Raw genomic sequence first — 16,819 nt, forward strand, 5'->3', positions numbered from 1 at the left:
GATGCCTTCAGGGGATTGGGAGGTTCATGGGCATCTCTCTTTCCACTCCAGAGACATGAGTAACAGCACTTTGTTGTCTCTCTCTGGGGCCTGGAGTCAGCTCCCTGAATTCACAGCTGCTGGCTCAGTATTTGTTCCAAGCTGACAGACGAGCTGGAACCCCAGAGCTGCCCCCACCTGACTCTAAACATCATCAGACCTCAAAAGAACTGCCTCTACTAAGCTCCTTGCCCAAGTTCACCATTCCTCAAGGATGCCGAACATGTACCCCTAGGGAACCAGAACGCCAGCCATGTTTCTATAGAATCAGAGTCCCTCTTAGCCCTACTGGACCATTGCTGAGGCCTCTGCATGCCATGGATGGCCTCAGCCCATCCAAATTTGTGACAGAAAGAAGGGCTTCTACTGACCTGCAAGGTCAGACAGGCTCAACATCAGTCACAGCAAATGCTTGCGGCCAGAATTCAGCAATGATTCAGCCACAAAGACATAACGGGAAGTTCTTGCTTTGGCTGCCCAACATCATTCCTAATCACTTTAGGAGGAGGAACCAGATTTTCCTTTGGGGAACGACCCCTCCTGCAATACCAGTCTGGTAGGATGTCTCCCAAGCCACAGTGATTGGGTCACAGATGGGCCCAGGAAGAAGCCAGTCCAATTGAAACCAATTCCAGAACTTTCTCTGGAATTATTGGGAAAGAGAAGCTCTCTTCCCACTGCAGTTGCTGAGCTGAGAGAAATAAAAGTTCAGAGCTGCTGGAGACCTTCTTGCTTCCATGTGTGAAGACCCCCCTGAGAGAGACAGACCAACACAAAGGAGAGACAAGAGACAGACTGTGAAACTGAGCCCTGATGACATTATATGAGCACAATGGTCCAACTAACCCTGAAACCAATACCACTGGGCTTTTAAATCATGTGAGCAAATAAATTCTTTTTTTATATGCTTGAACCAATTGGAACTGAATATCTGCCATTTGCAATGCACAGTCCTGACCGACACAACTGGACAAGAGAAATCCTGAATAAAAACTGGGACCAAATGCTAAAGAAGACTAAATAAAAAGTGCCCAGAAAAAGAACCGTTAAAGTACTCTCAACATTGCTATACAAGGCTCTTCACAGTCTGATCTGTGCACCCACTTCCCCATCCCATGATGTATCAATAGCTAGCAGTTTCCAACATGTGCCTCTGTTTACATCAACACCTTTGGGCTGCAGACAGGACTCTCTATGTACACTCTATAGGGCCTATTTTTAATGTGTCTTTTCCCTCTATTAGATTCATGAGGATCTTAATGGCAAGGGTTGGATTTTATTTCTCTCTCACTTCTTATTTACTGGCCCATAGTAGGCACTCAATATTTGTTGGATGGATGGATGGATGAAAAGGAAGCTACACGTGCAGCTCAGTCCTATACTTGCTCCTGTAGGCCAGGTGGACTCCCCTTGTCTCCAAACCCACATTTCTCCTCTAACTGCCATGAGAATAAATAACAAGGACCTCCAAGACCAATTGATTGGAGCAAAGTGTGTGTGTGAAGAACTATATTTTCCAGTGATTTTCTAAATCAGAACCCCAAGCCCATGGTGTTTATCCTAAGCCTTCCTACCTGAGATTTTACATTACAAAACATGGTGGTTGTTCTTCACTTTAATTTGCTTTTGCACATCTTCCACTTCCTTGCCCAAAGGTGAAACCTGGCTTCTGCTAACGAAACACCGCTTCCCTCACAACCCCCTTCAATGAGGTCTGCTCTGATTCTCACTTCCCTTAGTCTGGGAGTCAACATTTGTGCTTACTATCCACTGTCACATCCTGACTAGGCTGTTGCCCTGGAGGCTCCTTGTCACTCTCTTTTTCCAAACATTTTCCATCTCAATACCCCCCCCACCAAGTGCCCCACGTTGGTTTCCTTATGGCCTCCATGTCATGATCCGGAAATCAAGGATCAGCCTCTGCTTAGAGATTTTTCTGAGCATTCCCTGGCTCTGACCACTTAAAAACATGCGAACTGGTCCCAATCCTCACTCTAAGTTATTCAAATGTTGAGGCTTCCCCAGTCCTAAAAGTTATCCCTACTGTGACAGGGCAAAGATGATCATAAATGTGTTCCAGACTTCTCCCACCACCAGCTGCCACAGAGGAATCCGGACTGCCAGGCCTGTTCTTTGAGCTTTTATGATACAGAATCCAGAGGAAAGTGGGAGGGCGAAAGGAGATCTTCTAGCTGGGGATGGAGAGGAGTTTTGAAGCAAGAGGAAAAGGAGGAATTACCTCAGGCTGGGCTACCCTCAGAGCTGCCCAGACGGGGCCAGAGTTGGGGCTGACATCCAATCTGCACTCACCAAGTCCTGAGCCCTGATGTGGACAGCAACAGTCCCCAGGGAAAGAAGCACATATTTCTAACTGGTCCACCCAGACAGAACTTTTTAAAATTCATACAAAGATATCCTAAAAGCCAGCAGCGATCAGAGATGTGGATAAGAGAGGGGAACAGATTTTAATAGCTGTGGTGTGTTCTCCCTCAAAGTGTTAAAAACACACACACAAAAGTTCAGAGCTTGAGTTACTTTGAAATTACTTGTTCTGGGACTTCCCTGGTGGTCCAGTGGTAAAGAATCTGCCTTATAATGCAGGGGACGTGGGTTTGATCCCTGGTTGGGGAACTAAGGTCCCACATGCCTCGGGGCAACTAAGCCTGTGTGCCACAACTGCTGAGCCCATGCTCCTCAACTAGAGAGCCCACGTGCTCTGGAGCCCACGCCACAACTAGAGAGAGAAGAAACCCGCACGCCACAACTAGAGAGAAGCCCGCACACCACAACTACTGAACTCGCGTGCCTCAACTAGAGCCCAAGTGCCGCAAACTACAGAGCCCACATGCTCTGGAGCCCGCGCACCACAACTAGAGAGAGAAAACCTGCACACTGCAACTAGAGAGAAGCCCATGCACCACAACAAAGAGCCCACGAGCCGCAACGAAAGATCAGCATGCCTCAACGAAGATCCCGCGTGCCGCAACTAAGACCCGCTGCAGCCAAAAAAATAAAGCAAATAAATAAATAAATAATAAACAAATCTTTAAAAAAGAAAGAAAGAAATTACTTGTTCTGTTTCCGGGTTTGGCTCTACAGTGGGGTGGCACGGGTGGGTGGAGGACTGATAAAATTACACTACCTTCTCTCTCTCTTTCCAGTCTTGAAGCTCAGAGAAGTATGGTTTGTCTTCCAGTCCCCCAGCCCTGCTTTCTTCCTCCCCTTCTCACCAGCCAGTGCTGCCCCCCTCCTTTCTGTCCGGCTCTCTGTTGTCTGGCTGCCTTGAGGGCCCTTAGAGAGGACTCAGAATGTCACTTGAGACTGTCTCCCCATCCCCACTGCCTCAGCCTTAATTCCGACCTCATTTCCTCTACCTGTAATTTCTGCAACCACCTGAGGGTCTCCCTAGATTATCAGGGCCTCCACATCACCGCCCAAAGGGTTAACAGAGAGGTTGGATCACTCTCATTAAAAACCCTTCCCCGTCTTCCCACTTCCTATAAGGTACATTTCACACTCTCCATCCTAATCCAACAAATTTTTCATGCTATCCTACCCTGCCCGTCTCTCTTGGCCTTCTTGGTCCACACATATTCTTTACTCCAACTTTCTGTGGTCCCTGTCCTTACGCTGCATGATACTTTCCCAGATGTGGCTTTTTTTGGCCTGGAACACTGCTCCCTTTCTCCCCTTTTCTTGGTCCCCTTGGCTCAATGCCTACTCATCATTTAAACCTCTGCTCAGATATCACCTCCTCCAGGAAGCCTTCGCTGGCTGCTTTTTCTCCAGTCTGACTTTGTCACTGGCAAAGCCCACTGGGGTCCCCAGGGAAAAATAAGATGGAATCTAGCTGATAAGATAAGGTCTAACGTCTTCTTTTGTGCTTAGTTTGCCTGTAGGGGGTCGTGTGCAGAGGCCTTGCACCTAACTCGTTGGATTAGAGTTCCCTGGGCAGAAGCACCGGGCTGGACACCTCAGCTCCCAGACTGTGAGCAGAAGCGCTGCGCTCAACACCGCAATTCAAGAGGTGGTGGGCCGTGTGCAGAGATGCTGTGCCCTGCACTGCAGTTCGGAGTGTGGGCAGCGCACCTGCGCCAGCCCAGTGAGAACTCGGTACCCTCCCCTCCGAGGAGAGCCTTATAAAAGCAGCCCCACCCACGGCCTCTCGGGAGAGTGTGTGCTCTAGAGTGACAGCTGGCACTTCTCCATTCTCTGATCAAAGAATAAACCTTTCCTTTGCTTCAGAACCAAACTCGGTCTCGTTCTATGGGCACGAGCGACACCAGGCAGGAGGACCCTTGTTGGGGCATGACTCTAAAGGGTCGGTAACAATTTCATGCCCCTTCCATAAGCAGAGCTCTATCATATCCCTTATTACCCAGTACTGAAACACTGATTTACCTGTCTCTCTCTTCCAACTTATTTCGAAGTCAAACAAGAACCATAACTCATTCATCTTTGTACACTCAGTGCCTGGCCTTGATAAATTTGTGCCAGTTGAATGAATACATGAATGGGTAAGTGGGTGGAATTTCACTAAACCCACTCAACACCATAGTACTGAAAGCTTAATATTTTGTGCCCCCAACCCCCAGATATTTGCACCTTAAGAGAGGTTATATGATCCGGTGTTCCTCAATTAAAGGCCTACAGATCACTAGTGGTACACGAAGAAGTGTGGGAGGAGTGCAGCTTTTCACAGCAATTACTAAGAATTCTCCCCCGCTCCTTCTTCGGGGTCATCTATAAAATAGACATCGTCTGCCAAGCCAACCTGCCATCCTGAGCTTTAAGGATACTGCCAGTCTTTTGAGAACTTTCCTTAATTTCCTGATCTCCATTCTCTTTGTCCTGTTTCTTTTGTGTGCTGTGTCCACCAACCTCACCTTCCTGGAATTATTCACCAGGCATCTGCTCCTCCCCTAATTCCCCCAACACCAGCCCCCTGCAAGCCTGAGCTCCCTCTTCATGATGTGATCTCTTGAATGCCAGTCAGCTCTTACTTGACCCAAGACCTGGGTCATTATATGCAAAGCTGCTGATCATTAATTTTTATAGATCCCTGAGTGTCTCCTCAGAAAAAGCTATGATGCAACTTTTGGTTTGTGTGGTTTTTGTTGGTTTTTTTTTTTTTTGGCCGCATGGCATGCGGGATCTTAGCTTCCCAACAAGGATGGAACCCGTACCCCTGCAGTGGAAGCAAGGAGTCTTAACCACTGGACCGCCAGGGAAGTCCCTGACTGTGTTTTAAAGTCATTAACAGTGTCAGCGCTCCTGCAATTATTGTGGCCTTGAAGGTTTCCATAAAAGTTACATGTACTAAAAGAATAAAAGAATCCTTACAGCTGGCAGAGGACATACAGGTTGGCTAAATGATATTCTTTCATAGCAATGGGGATTTATCTTTATACAGAAATGGCTTCTCCAAAAGAACTTGAGACGGCTTATACTAAAGCAGCAGAGGTATTATAAAATAAAACAGTAACAACAGAAAGAAGATAAGAACTAAGGAATTAAAGTAGGAGGAGAATATATCACGGAAACCTAGGCTAAGGAAAGCTGACGCACTGAGCTTCCTGACAGCCAACGCAAATACAGAAGTATAACAAGTTGGCTAATTAAAAAGTAAGCCAGGATCTGTTATCTGTCTTTAATGGAAATTTATTTTTCCTTTTGTCCAGTACCCCTCCTCCTCTTTCTGGAAAATGCTCTTCTCCCCACCCAGGTCCCACTCAAACTATGTGGTTCAAGTAGGAGCTCTCACCTTTTTATAGACATCTCTCTTTCTCTCTGTGTCTCACACACACACACACACACACACACACACACACACACACACTCACCTCTTCGTCCAACAGTAGACTCCTGAGCTAAGCTGGGCTGACCATTGTGCCCCATGTTCCTGACAGTGATTGGTCTAGGACTGGGTAATTGAATGGAGCTGAGCCAATCAGTCTTTCCTGGGGACTTTCAAACTGAAGCTAGCCTCTCAGTTTATCCCTAGAACAAAAGCTGGGAGAATTGAGTCTCAGAGCTGCCAAAAGGCAAATTCTCCATCATGAGGCAGAAGTGCACCTGAGCAATCCTACCTGAGAGAGAAGCCAAATGGATGGGAAGAAATCTCCCTGACTGCATTCAAGGACTTTGTTCCTCTTCCTCCTGGGCTCTGCTACATTCCGGCCCTTCCTATGCTTTGGTTATGTGGCCAAATACCTTCCTCTTTTGCCTAAGCTGGTTTGACTCTGAGTTCCTATCCCTTGCAACCAAGAGAATGCTGACTAATACAGGAACATTGAGCAATGAGATGGATGGTGAGGTCCAAGGAGGTTTTACCAAAAACACAGATGTTCTGCATCTGGCCATCTCTTCTCAGGGACTGTTTGGCATTTACTATATTAGAATTTAGTTCTGTAAAGGCATTTTCATAAAGAGACTGTTACATATCCATGTACTTGATGCAGGGATAAAGCTCAGAACTTAAGATGTAAATGATGAAAGTATTTCTCTGTTGTGTTTTAGTTGAATGCTACACGGAACATTATTCAAAACTGGAGAAGAGAGATATGGGAACATATGTATATGTATAACTGATTCACTTTGTTATAAAGCAGAAACTAACACACCATTGTAAAGCAATTATACTCCAATAAAGATGTAAAAAAAAAAACTGGAGAAGAATATTTTTTTCTGTTCTTGATTGAAAGAAGATCCACATGCCCTAGACACCAGGGTGGAGATGATAGAGCTTACATTTTATTGAAAATTCAAAGGACCTGATTGCACTTCTGCCCTAAGGCGGCAACCTCTGCCCAGCATCTTCCAATCCTAAGAAAGGTCTGCAGGAGTCACTTTGTAGGCATAGCACATCTGTGTCCAGATGGTCACATGAGTGACCTATTGAATCCACAACATTCTGAAGCATTTGGATGTTCTCACTGCTCCTTCTAATTTTTCCTATGGTGACCACACTTTATCATCCTTCCCTTTTCTAAAGTTGTGCAATGGCCTCCCAACTCTTTGAGGACTTCCTGCTCTGACCAGGATGCCGCTTAGTGACACAACCTGCAGGAGGAAGATCAAGTTTTTATTCATGTCAAACATTTACAGGGTGTGCTGAACGCCAGCTACTGCAGTGGTAGCTCACACTTTCAGCCTGATTCTAGTCCATATATGATGGATGATGCCATATACTCTCACAGGTATGCCCAGGGCTACCCACAATTTGGAGGGAGAGGAGGAAGGAAAGTGCAAGTAATTGTCCTCTTATCTTCTAGGATCTCAGGATCCTTATCTCTGATGCATACGTGACAAGAGCAGTGGAATTCCCTAATACTTGTTTATCTCATATTACTTTAAGCCCTATTCTGCTCTGATGCAGGCCTGTCACATAGTCCCTGCATATAATGGACCCTTGGCAATTTTTGGTTGCCCAGCATCTGAAACCCTCCTGAGGTGTGGCAAATCTCCCTCCGAATGAGATGTAGTTTGTGGCAGAAGCCACTTCCCTATCTAGAAGCTGCAAAGTCCGATGCTCACTTTCCAGCTTGTCACAGTTAATACCCTAACATGTGTAACTCAGACTTGATCCATCAGCTAAACCAACACCAGGCTATGAACTGGGAGCTGGTGGTGCAAAGGCAGGAACAGAGGAAAACCTGTTCTGGTAGAGGCAACAGAAGCAGCAGCAGCCTCCAGTTTCCCGAGACTGCAGTGGCAGCAGTGCCAGGGGCCACAGCCGTGCCAGCGTTGGCCTCCAAGGTCCTGCAGCAGCAAGGGAGTCCTCCCCACAAGGGTTCTAGATGGCTTTAGGATGTGGTCCTGGCCACTGCCTGGCCTCCCTTGCTCCTGTCTGTTTTCTGAGTTTGGTACTCCAGCCTTCTGGAGGATTCTGTGAGTTACCTACCTACATCGCCTTCTCAAAAGAGCCAATTGATTTCTATTCCTTGGAACTAAGAAATATGACTTATTACCATGCACAAAATGTTTAGGCAAATAAATTTATGAGTGAATCTGTTTTATTATGTGTATTTCACAATAACTCACCAGGATAGGTAGACACAAATCATTAGCCTCACTGTATTGTTTTCCTGTTTGTTTGTTTTTTATGTAAATTTATTTATTTGCTTATTTTTGCCTCTGTTGGGTCTTCATTGTTGCGCGCAGGCTCTCTCTAGTTGCAGCAAGCGGGGGCTACTCTTTGTTGCGGTTGTTACGGAGCTCGGGTTCTAGGTGTGCGGGCTCAGTAGTTGTGGCACATGGGCTTAGTTGCAGTGCAGCATGTGGGATCTTTCCGGACCAGGGCTCAAACCCGTGTCCCCTGCCTTGGCAGGTGGATTCTTAACCACTGCGCCAACAAGGAAGCCCAGCCTCACTGTATTGTTGATAATGATGCTGAGCCTCAGAGGAGCCAAACGATTCCTCCAACATTTGCGCAGCCAAGAAGGGGCAGGGTCTGGACTCAAATTCCAGTGACAGAACTTTAAGATAGTGTTCTTTCCACTATATCAACAGCTATTGGTTCCAGCCCCAATGATGTCCCACAGGTTTTTGAGATCCTATACTTTGAAAGCATACTGTCTCTTCACCTCACACCCTGACCTGCCTCCTGATTTCTCACTTAGCCCTTTGACCCAGGCCAGTATCCTAAGGCATGCTGGGTCTTTGCTACCAGCATCTGTCAGCTCAGCCCCCAGACACAAACTGGGTGAGTGTTCCTACTATATCCTGCCTGTGCATGTGCGTGCAAGCACACAGAGGCAATAATTTTTACATCTTCTCCTCATTTTCAGCTTATGTAGACCAAACTAGTGCACGGCAGGGAAGGGGAGTTAATGGTCTTGCACAGGAAATGTCCTAACAGCCATATTTCTGCCCAGTGGAGAGGTCTGTTTTCAGTTTGGATCCCAGTAGGGAAACCGTTCTTCCTAGCAAAGTGAATTCTCTGGAGGGTGAAATGAAGACAATGCTATCTACTTGTCGTTATTTAATTGCCAACATTGTAAAGATTAAATGAAATGAAAAAGAATCCAACAAAGTTCCTGGCATGCAATGAATGCTAAAAAAAATGTTAGCCTTTCCACTTTCCAAGCTGTGAAAAGTACTTAATACAAGGTGTTTAGTACTACGTACTTTATAAAAACAAAATTTTGGAAGCAACCTATATTCACGACGAAAGATTTTCTTATTATGCTTCTGTTAAAAATGGTAGCTATATAAATAAATAAATAGTAGTTATGAAAACTATGGAGCACTATGGGGGAAAGGTTATAAGAGAAAAGGGTGCAAAGCAAGATGCAAATTATACATAAACTATGTTTACAAGTATACTAAAATATGCAGATGAGAAAAGGTAGAAGAACAATACCAAAATGCAAATTAACTTTATCAGAAAGTTCCATAATCCCTTACCCTAAAATCTTGCAGCTGGATGTGCTCTGGCATTCAGAATTGTTTGGCTATTACCGTATCATGAATACTACATAGTACCTCCAGCACTCCTTAATCGAACACATTAGCACCTCAGCAGTGAGTATATGAATAGTTGTCCTAAGTGAAATAATAAAGACTCTAAGTAGCCTCCTCTCGGTTCAGAAGAGGAGATGAGTGGGGCTCCTGTTGGATTTGGCCATCTAATAAATTATGAAAAACTTTTCCGTTTTCAGCACTTTGGGGATTTTGAAACTGCAGATAAGAGATTATAGACCTATCTATAGTACTTAAATATTAACCACCATATTGGTTCTGCCAAAAGGACAATATTGAAGTGTAAAATACAGAACCCAGTGCCAATCAATGCCAAGTACAATCATCAGTCCATTTGAGTTCATCAGCAGTACCCACTGTGGCAGGAGCAATCCTCAATGTTTTTGCCATTAGCCAGATTTGCAAGCCAGACCCAGATGGCTGTAGCTCATCCTTGTTTATTCTATCACCTGCACTTACTGGCTCCTTCCTAGATATCTTACGTCGTTATGGAGAAAATGCAAAGGATTACATATAAACAGAAAGTATGAGTAGCCTCTTGCCCCCCTTTCTGTCATCCAGTAATTGGTTAATATAGAATAATTATTCATAGGTTGTGCCCACAACACCCTTCCCATTCCTGGCCTTGTGCTTGATTTTTGTAGCTAGTGGTTAAAGTCCCCTTATCATAGCTTCAGGGAACAAGACCCAGAGACTGAGGAACTGAGGTGCAAGGCAGGGGCCAAGGAACAGCAACAAAGGAGCTTGATGTTGACAGCCTCAGCCTGGAAGCTTATATATTCATGGAGGAAGAGCCAGTCATCACGTAGGACTGAATAGCCTGGTGACCCCTCCCTACATCAGCACTACCCCCCTCCCTCTGCCAACCCTGGGAATCACAGCATGGTTGCCCTCATGGGTCAACATCAGAATTTGCCATATTCTGCAGTGAGTTGCTCCCCTGCAAATGGACAGAACCACTGGCTTAAATGGAGATCATTTGGGAAGTGGGGCCCTGTATGCAGGATGCACAAGCCCTTCTAATGACTTTGATCTGGGGACCTGTCCAGAGACAAAACACAAATGGCAGCTTTGGAGCAATCTTATAAAAGACACTAGTAATCTTATACACTTTAAAAAACTATTATTATAAGTGTTAAATCTGTGCTTCCCTCGATTTTTCTAAGCTTTATTCCCCCTCACCCTTTTCTCAGCCTCAACTCTACGTGTTTTCCCAGATTCCTCATTCCATTGCAGGCTTTTAAATAGGCCCCCAAAGGGAACTACATTGTCTGAGTTACTAATATAGTTCCTATTTACAGCCACCATGGTTACATATGCAGCTAGACAACAGCTGGGCGGCAGGTTCAGAGAAGCTGTATAGGGTAATGGAAGTGATAAGATAAAGAAGTGGTAGATCCTCTGATGCATTTGGACTACATGAAAGATCACTGTGGAGAGGCTGTGAGCAAAAGATACCCTGAAAACTAAGCAAATGGAAAAAAGAGTGAGTTATTAACTTCAGGAAAGACAAGAAGGTTTACAAAAAAGAAAATGTAATCATAAAACACAGTTTGGCTCAACAGGAAACAAGTTTTCATAGATATAATGTAAACTCTTAATCCAAATGTATGAAAAATGTGATAACATTATATTGAGAGAGGATAGGGAAGGGAAGGGAGTTAGGTATAAGTGCTAAATCCTTATCAGACCTACTAGAAAATTAATAAATGATGTCTAACCCTGAGAAATGAAGAAAGAGCAGTATAAGAGTATTTTGTAGAAATATAAATATAATACCAGAAGAAACAGAAACAGCTAAATTTTGAAAATGGTGGGCTCTAGTGACCAAGACTGAAGGGTGGAGGAAGTGAAGAGGAATTTTTGGTTTTCATTATAAGCCTTTAAATACTATTTGACTCTTTGTTAACTACTTGTACATAGTACTTTGATAAAAATTAATTTTGATTGAAAAAGATATAAATGAGGGGGCTTCCCTGGTGGCGCAGTGGTTGAGAGTCCGCCTGCCGATGCAGGGGACACGGGTTCGTGCCCCGGTCCGGGAAGATCCCACGTGCCGCGGAGCAGCTGGGCCCGTGAGCCATGGCTGCTGAGCCTGCGCGTCCGGAGCCTGTGCTCCGCAACGGGAGAGGCCACAACAGTGAGAGGCCCGCGTATCGCAAAAAAAAAAAGATATAAATAAAAGTTTGAAAGGCTATGAAATGAGAGTTCATAGAAATAGAACTGCAGATGACCCTTAAACATATGAAAAGATGTTTGACCTTATAAAAAATAAGAGAAATACAAATTAAAACTAACCTGAGATACTGTTTCTCATCTATCGGATTGGGAAAATCCCCAAAATTAGATGCCATCCTCTTTTGGCAAGGCCATGGGGATTGCAAAATTATTTAACCCCTATTAAGAAGAATCTGGCAATATCCATTAAAACAGCAGATACATTTCTCTTTGACGCAGCAAATCCTCTTCTAGAAATGCACCCCCAGACACTCCTGGATGCATATGAAATGACGTATAAGATTATTTATTATAACATTGTTTATAATAGCAAAAAATTCGAAACAATCCAAATGTCTATCAATAGAGGATTGGTTAAATAAACTATGGTTCACTTAGTGGAAAATATTTATGTTCTCAATGAATAAAGAAAAAAAACCCCACATAATTTTACAACCAGCTTCAGGCCCTCCAGAGCACAGAGGGCTATGTCAGAAGCTTCTCAGACAGAGCAGACTCTCTGCCCTTTCAAAGTCTGAGCATAAGAGGAACTTGGCTACCAACCCTTTTCAAAATCTTAGAAACAAAGCAAGACAGGCGGTGAGGCAACGTCAGACTTAATGTCAGTCCTAGGTCCAAATCCCACTTGGGCACTGCGTTAACTGAGACACTCCAAGTTTTGGTTCCTCATCTGGAAATGGGGAGAAAACTCCCCACCTCAGGGGGGTTGTCATGAGGATTAAGTGGGACAGTGTATGTGACACAGGCGGCACAGGGACTGGCCCACAATAAGTGTTCAACAACAGAAGTTATTTTTAATAGTAGTACCGGAAAAATGAATCCTGTCTCCAGGACTGTGGTCATTATAGGAGGACAGTCACCTTGGAAATACCAAAATAAGAATCAAAAGAGAATGGAAGGAATTTCCCTTCATAACCACGCAATTTGGGAAGAGACTCTTCACCCACAGGCAGACACGTGCACTGCATGGCCGCCTCCAACTTCTTGTTGCTGGTTGCTGCCTCTGGGGCTGGCACACACTTTCCCTAAGCACCCTACATCAGCAGGGTTGGAAGGACCTGGGCCCAAACACCTTTTATTTAAACTGAGAAACCCCAGGACTGGAGAAAGCATTGATGTATTCAAGAGCACACAGCCAGCGGTCCTGTTTCATAACCAGGTCAAGCAGCTAATGAAATCGCTAATCAGGTATATATTTTATAATAGCAGTTTTCTAGTGACCCAAAACAAAAAGATTAAACCTGAAAGTGAGTGCTCAACACATCAGCTAAGTTGACTCTCATTCATTTCTGAAAGGGGCTGTGATCAATGTGAAATCATATGATCAATATTGGTAGAATGAATAATGTGTTTATCTATGTGAACCCAGTGTTATGGCCGTGCCTACACTTTACCTTTTATATACTTCTTGTGGAATAAAGCCTCCAATCTAGGGACAGTTTGTATTGCAATAAAAACAAAAATTTCTAGAATGTGCCCAATCCTTGCTCCAGCAATGACTAGATATGTAATGTTGGGTTTACATTTCCTCATCTGTAAAAGGGCGTATCAGCCACCTTCATCACGCTCTTGCAAAAATAAAATCAGATAACTGTCTGTCTGGCATATAGCAGGCCCTGCTTCCTACAAACCCATATATCCTCCTGCCTCATATGCATACGGTATCTAATCAGCCCCACAACAATCTGTCAGCCTTGCTTTTTGAATTCCAAAGATTTTCCCCTAAGCATATCAAAAAATGAAAAAATAAAATACCTTCCATGATATTTACATAGGTAAATAGTTTTTAATTTCCTCAGCCAGAACAAAGAGTTAAGAAGAATCTTATTAAGAAGAATTACAAGAGTATTTCTTTTTCAAGTTCTCCAAGTACCCTTTTGCTTCCACATTTCCCTTGGGGACTGGTTCCCACCATGTCTACATCGATCTGGAGAACTCTGGATCCAGCGGAATCCAGAATCACTGGGTTCCTGATTCTCCCACATTCCTACCCCCAAGCTTTTGCCCAATACACAGCTCTTAGCTGAACTAAGCAGAATGAGGCGAAGAATTTCAAGAGATATACTGAGCATCTACGAGATGCTAGGCACTATGTGAGACTCTTTTCCCTCTCATATTTAATTATCACAATAATCCTAAGAGGTAAGCATTATTGTCCCCATCTTACAGATGACAAAACAGAAACTCAGAGCATTAAGTGATTTGCCTCAAGTCACAGGCTCAGGAAGGGGCAGAGTGGGATGGAACCCAGATCCCTTGAATTTGTTGTAACTAGTGGCCTCTCACTTCTAAAGCACCTTTGTAACTGCTTTCCCTTCCTACCCATTCACTGCGCTTAAACAGAAGCCCCTAATTTTCAGCAGATCATTGGATAACTTTGAGTCGCCACGTTGTTTTCTCTACATCTATTGGTGAACAAAGACAGCATTATGTTTCCAACACACTAGTCAGGTGGTGGGGGGAAAATCCCCATAACTTTGGTAATTTTCCACCCTCTGGAACAAAGACATATACACATTACGGTTCACCATAATGTATAAACATTACCCTTAAATGACGCAAGCTCTCTTAATATGACTTAAATTCTAAACTTTAAAGTTTAATAGCTTCCTTTTTGGAATCTTGAATAGACACACAAACAGAAATAAATATACAAACCGTAAATGCAACAGCCAACTAGTTACACTGGGCTCTCACATCAATACACATTTCCCTGATGACCTGCACCCAATTTGACTCTGGTCTAGGCGTGCTGACCTGAAATAGTTGCTGGCTGCGGCAAGCACCACGCGGTGGCAGGAGAATTCCTGAATGTCCACACACAAGATGACATCTGTCAGAGCATTTTCCACTCGGAGGGTCTCCAGGCCATTCTGCAGAATTAAGGAGAGTCCAGTGTCGTCAAATTTTACCTTATCCCCATTTAAGATTTCTACCAGGTCTCCCCTTTTCTGGGAGGGTTCATCTGTAGAATGTGCCAGGGGCCCTTCCAAACTCTTCTCTACCACGTTGTCCATGGTCCAGGTGCCCCTTTGTCCTGCCATCAACATCCAGACTGAAGAAGTGCCCAAGTTTCAGGCAGGTCACATTGCAGAAGCTGAGCGGATTTCCTGTGCAGGGCCCTCCACTTATCACCAGCTGTCACACACACATAACAGGAAGTCTTGCACTTTCTCATCCTGTTACTACAAATGCCAATAACTTCTATTCTTCTTCTTTCTGTAATCATCACAAGCTTAGAAATTACTTAGAAGGCTGTGTAGGAAGCCACTCCAGTGAAAAGGAGTGGCTTCTCAGAGTCTGCTATTAGTGCTGTGTGGCTATTTCAGTCCACCTCCCCCACCCCCCTCACATCCGTGAGCAGGAAGCCTCTGGTTCTGGTTATTACATTCATACTTCTGGTGCTTCTGTATCCCAAGGTGTCAATGATGGGATGGGCAGGGGACATTCCAAACCCTCCTCCTCCTTCCTCCCAGGAGTCTGAGACCCCATGATATGCCCCAGACCAGTCCCTTGGGAACCTTGGAAAACCCACTTAGCTCTGGCATTCTCATTTCTATCAGCTCTGCATGTCATCTGTCTTTGTCTTCCTCCCTGCTCAGGGGAAAACAATGTCATGGCAAATATTAATGTTCCCCTTCCCCCGAAAATGTCTATTGTTTTAGATATGCCTCTGGGGGCAGAGAAGAAATGGTCTCCGGAAACTCCACCCCCAGGGTCTTCTCTCTTAGAAGACCAATCAGGGTAGGTCAACACCAGATGGCCCTAGGAAGCCTCAAATTGGCCTGACCTCACCCAGCACCTATTGGTCATGCTTCTCGTAGTGGATCATGAAGTATTTTCATTGCCTCTGTAGGTCTCCATTAAATAGAAATAACTGTCTTTTATTAAACTCCTGCTATATCCTAGGAAATGTACAGGAGTTAAGGTATTTTTGAGCTTATAACAACCCAGTGGCACTAATATGACTTTCCTCATTTTATAGCTAAGGAAACTCATCAGCAGGAGCCCAATTGTCTGTCTTCGCCAGTGGTGACCGAAGCCTCTCCCAGAGTCCCAGTTCTGCCTCAGCTCTTCTTCTCTTCTACGCATGGATACTTACTCCTAAAATTGGGGCCTTTGATATTCTCCCCACACTTGTTCTTCATCCAGAGCTCTGTCAATCACGATGCTTTTGGCTTCTGGGAATTCCCTGGTGGTCCAGTGCTTAGGACTCTGCACTTCCACTGCTGGGGGCACGAGTTCAATCCTTGGTTGGGGAACTAAGATCTCACGAGCTGCGCATGCATCCAAAAAACGATGCTTTTGGCTTCAATGACAGAATATCCCATCAAAAGTGGTTTAAACAATAAGAGTCTCACATTATAAGAAGCTAGCGGTGTGGAGTCCCAGGTTGATCCAGAAGCTCAGTGATGTCATCAAGGACAGAAGATTTTCCCATCTTTCACTCTGTCACCCTTGGTGTGATAAAGGTGTACCCTCATGGTCACATAATAGCTGGCACAGTACCAAACACCATGTCTTCACAGAACCCTGGTCCAAAATCGGGATGAAAAGGGGCAGGCCTCTTCTCCTCCATCTCTCTCTTTTTATCAGAGAGAAAATTATTTCCTAAAATCCCCATCACACTCCTCCTAGGTCACTTGGCCACCTCAGACCAAACACCAGGAAATATAAATTGAGTACCACAATTGCCTTGCACCAAACACGATTCATGCACTGGGACTAGTCCACCTCCCCCAAAATCAAGGACTAGCCATCTGATAGCTGAACACAATCAGGACCTGTTAACACAGAAGAGGGTGGTGGGCTGCTGTACAGTTATGCCCCTGTGCTTGCCACAAGGACACGCACAACCCGAACTCCTCCTGCAGGCCTGGGCAGGGAAGAGCTCAGAACTGAACCTCCGTGACTCTAACTATGCCCTCTAGTACAGCTGAGGACAACACATGACCCGATGCCTCTCATGGCATTTTGTCCTCTAGAACCTCTCAGATTATAAACAACATTGGCCATAATCCAACTCCATCCAACCACCCCCAAAACACCAAAATTAAGA

At 44.7% G+C, this 16,819-nt stretch overlaps 1 protein-coding gene across 2 annotated transcripts in view; it reads right to left on the minus strand.

Annotated features, from left to right (window-relative positions):
* KLHL6 (kelch like family member 6) overlaps positions 1-14,848 on the minus strand; it is a 67,270-nt gene extending 52,422 nt beyond the window's left edge. For both annotated transcript variants that reach the window (XR_003006231.1, XM_024767631.1), the window contains exon 1: positions 14,518-14,848. Coding sequence is in view for 1 of the 2 variants with exons in the window: in XM_024767631.1 (XP_024623399.1) it covers positions 14,518-14,810 (293 nt within the window). In the remaining variant the exon portion in view is untranslated. The remainder of the gene's footprint in view (positions 1-14,517) is intronic.
* Positions 14,849-16,819: the final 1,971 nt, after the last annotated feature.

This window comes from Neophocaena asiaeorientalis, unplaced genomic scaffold (genome assembly GCF_003031525.2).
Source record: "Neophocaena asiaeorientalis asiaeorientalis breed wild unplaced genomic scaffold, Neophocaena_asiaeorientalis_V1.1 scaffold225, whole genome shotgun sequence".
NCBI classification, from domain to species: Eukaryota; Metazoa; Chordata; class Mammalia; order Artiodactyla; family Phocoenidae; genus Neophocaena; species Neophocaena asiaeorientalis.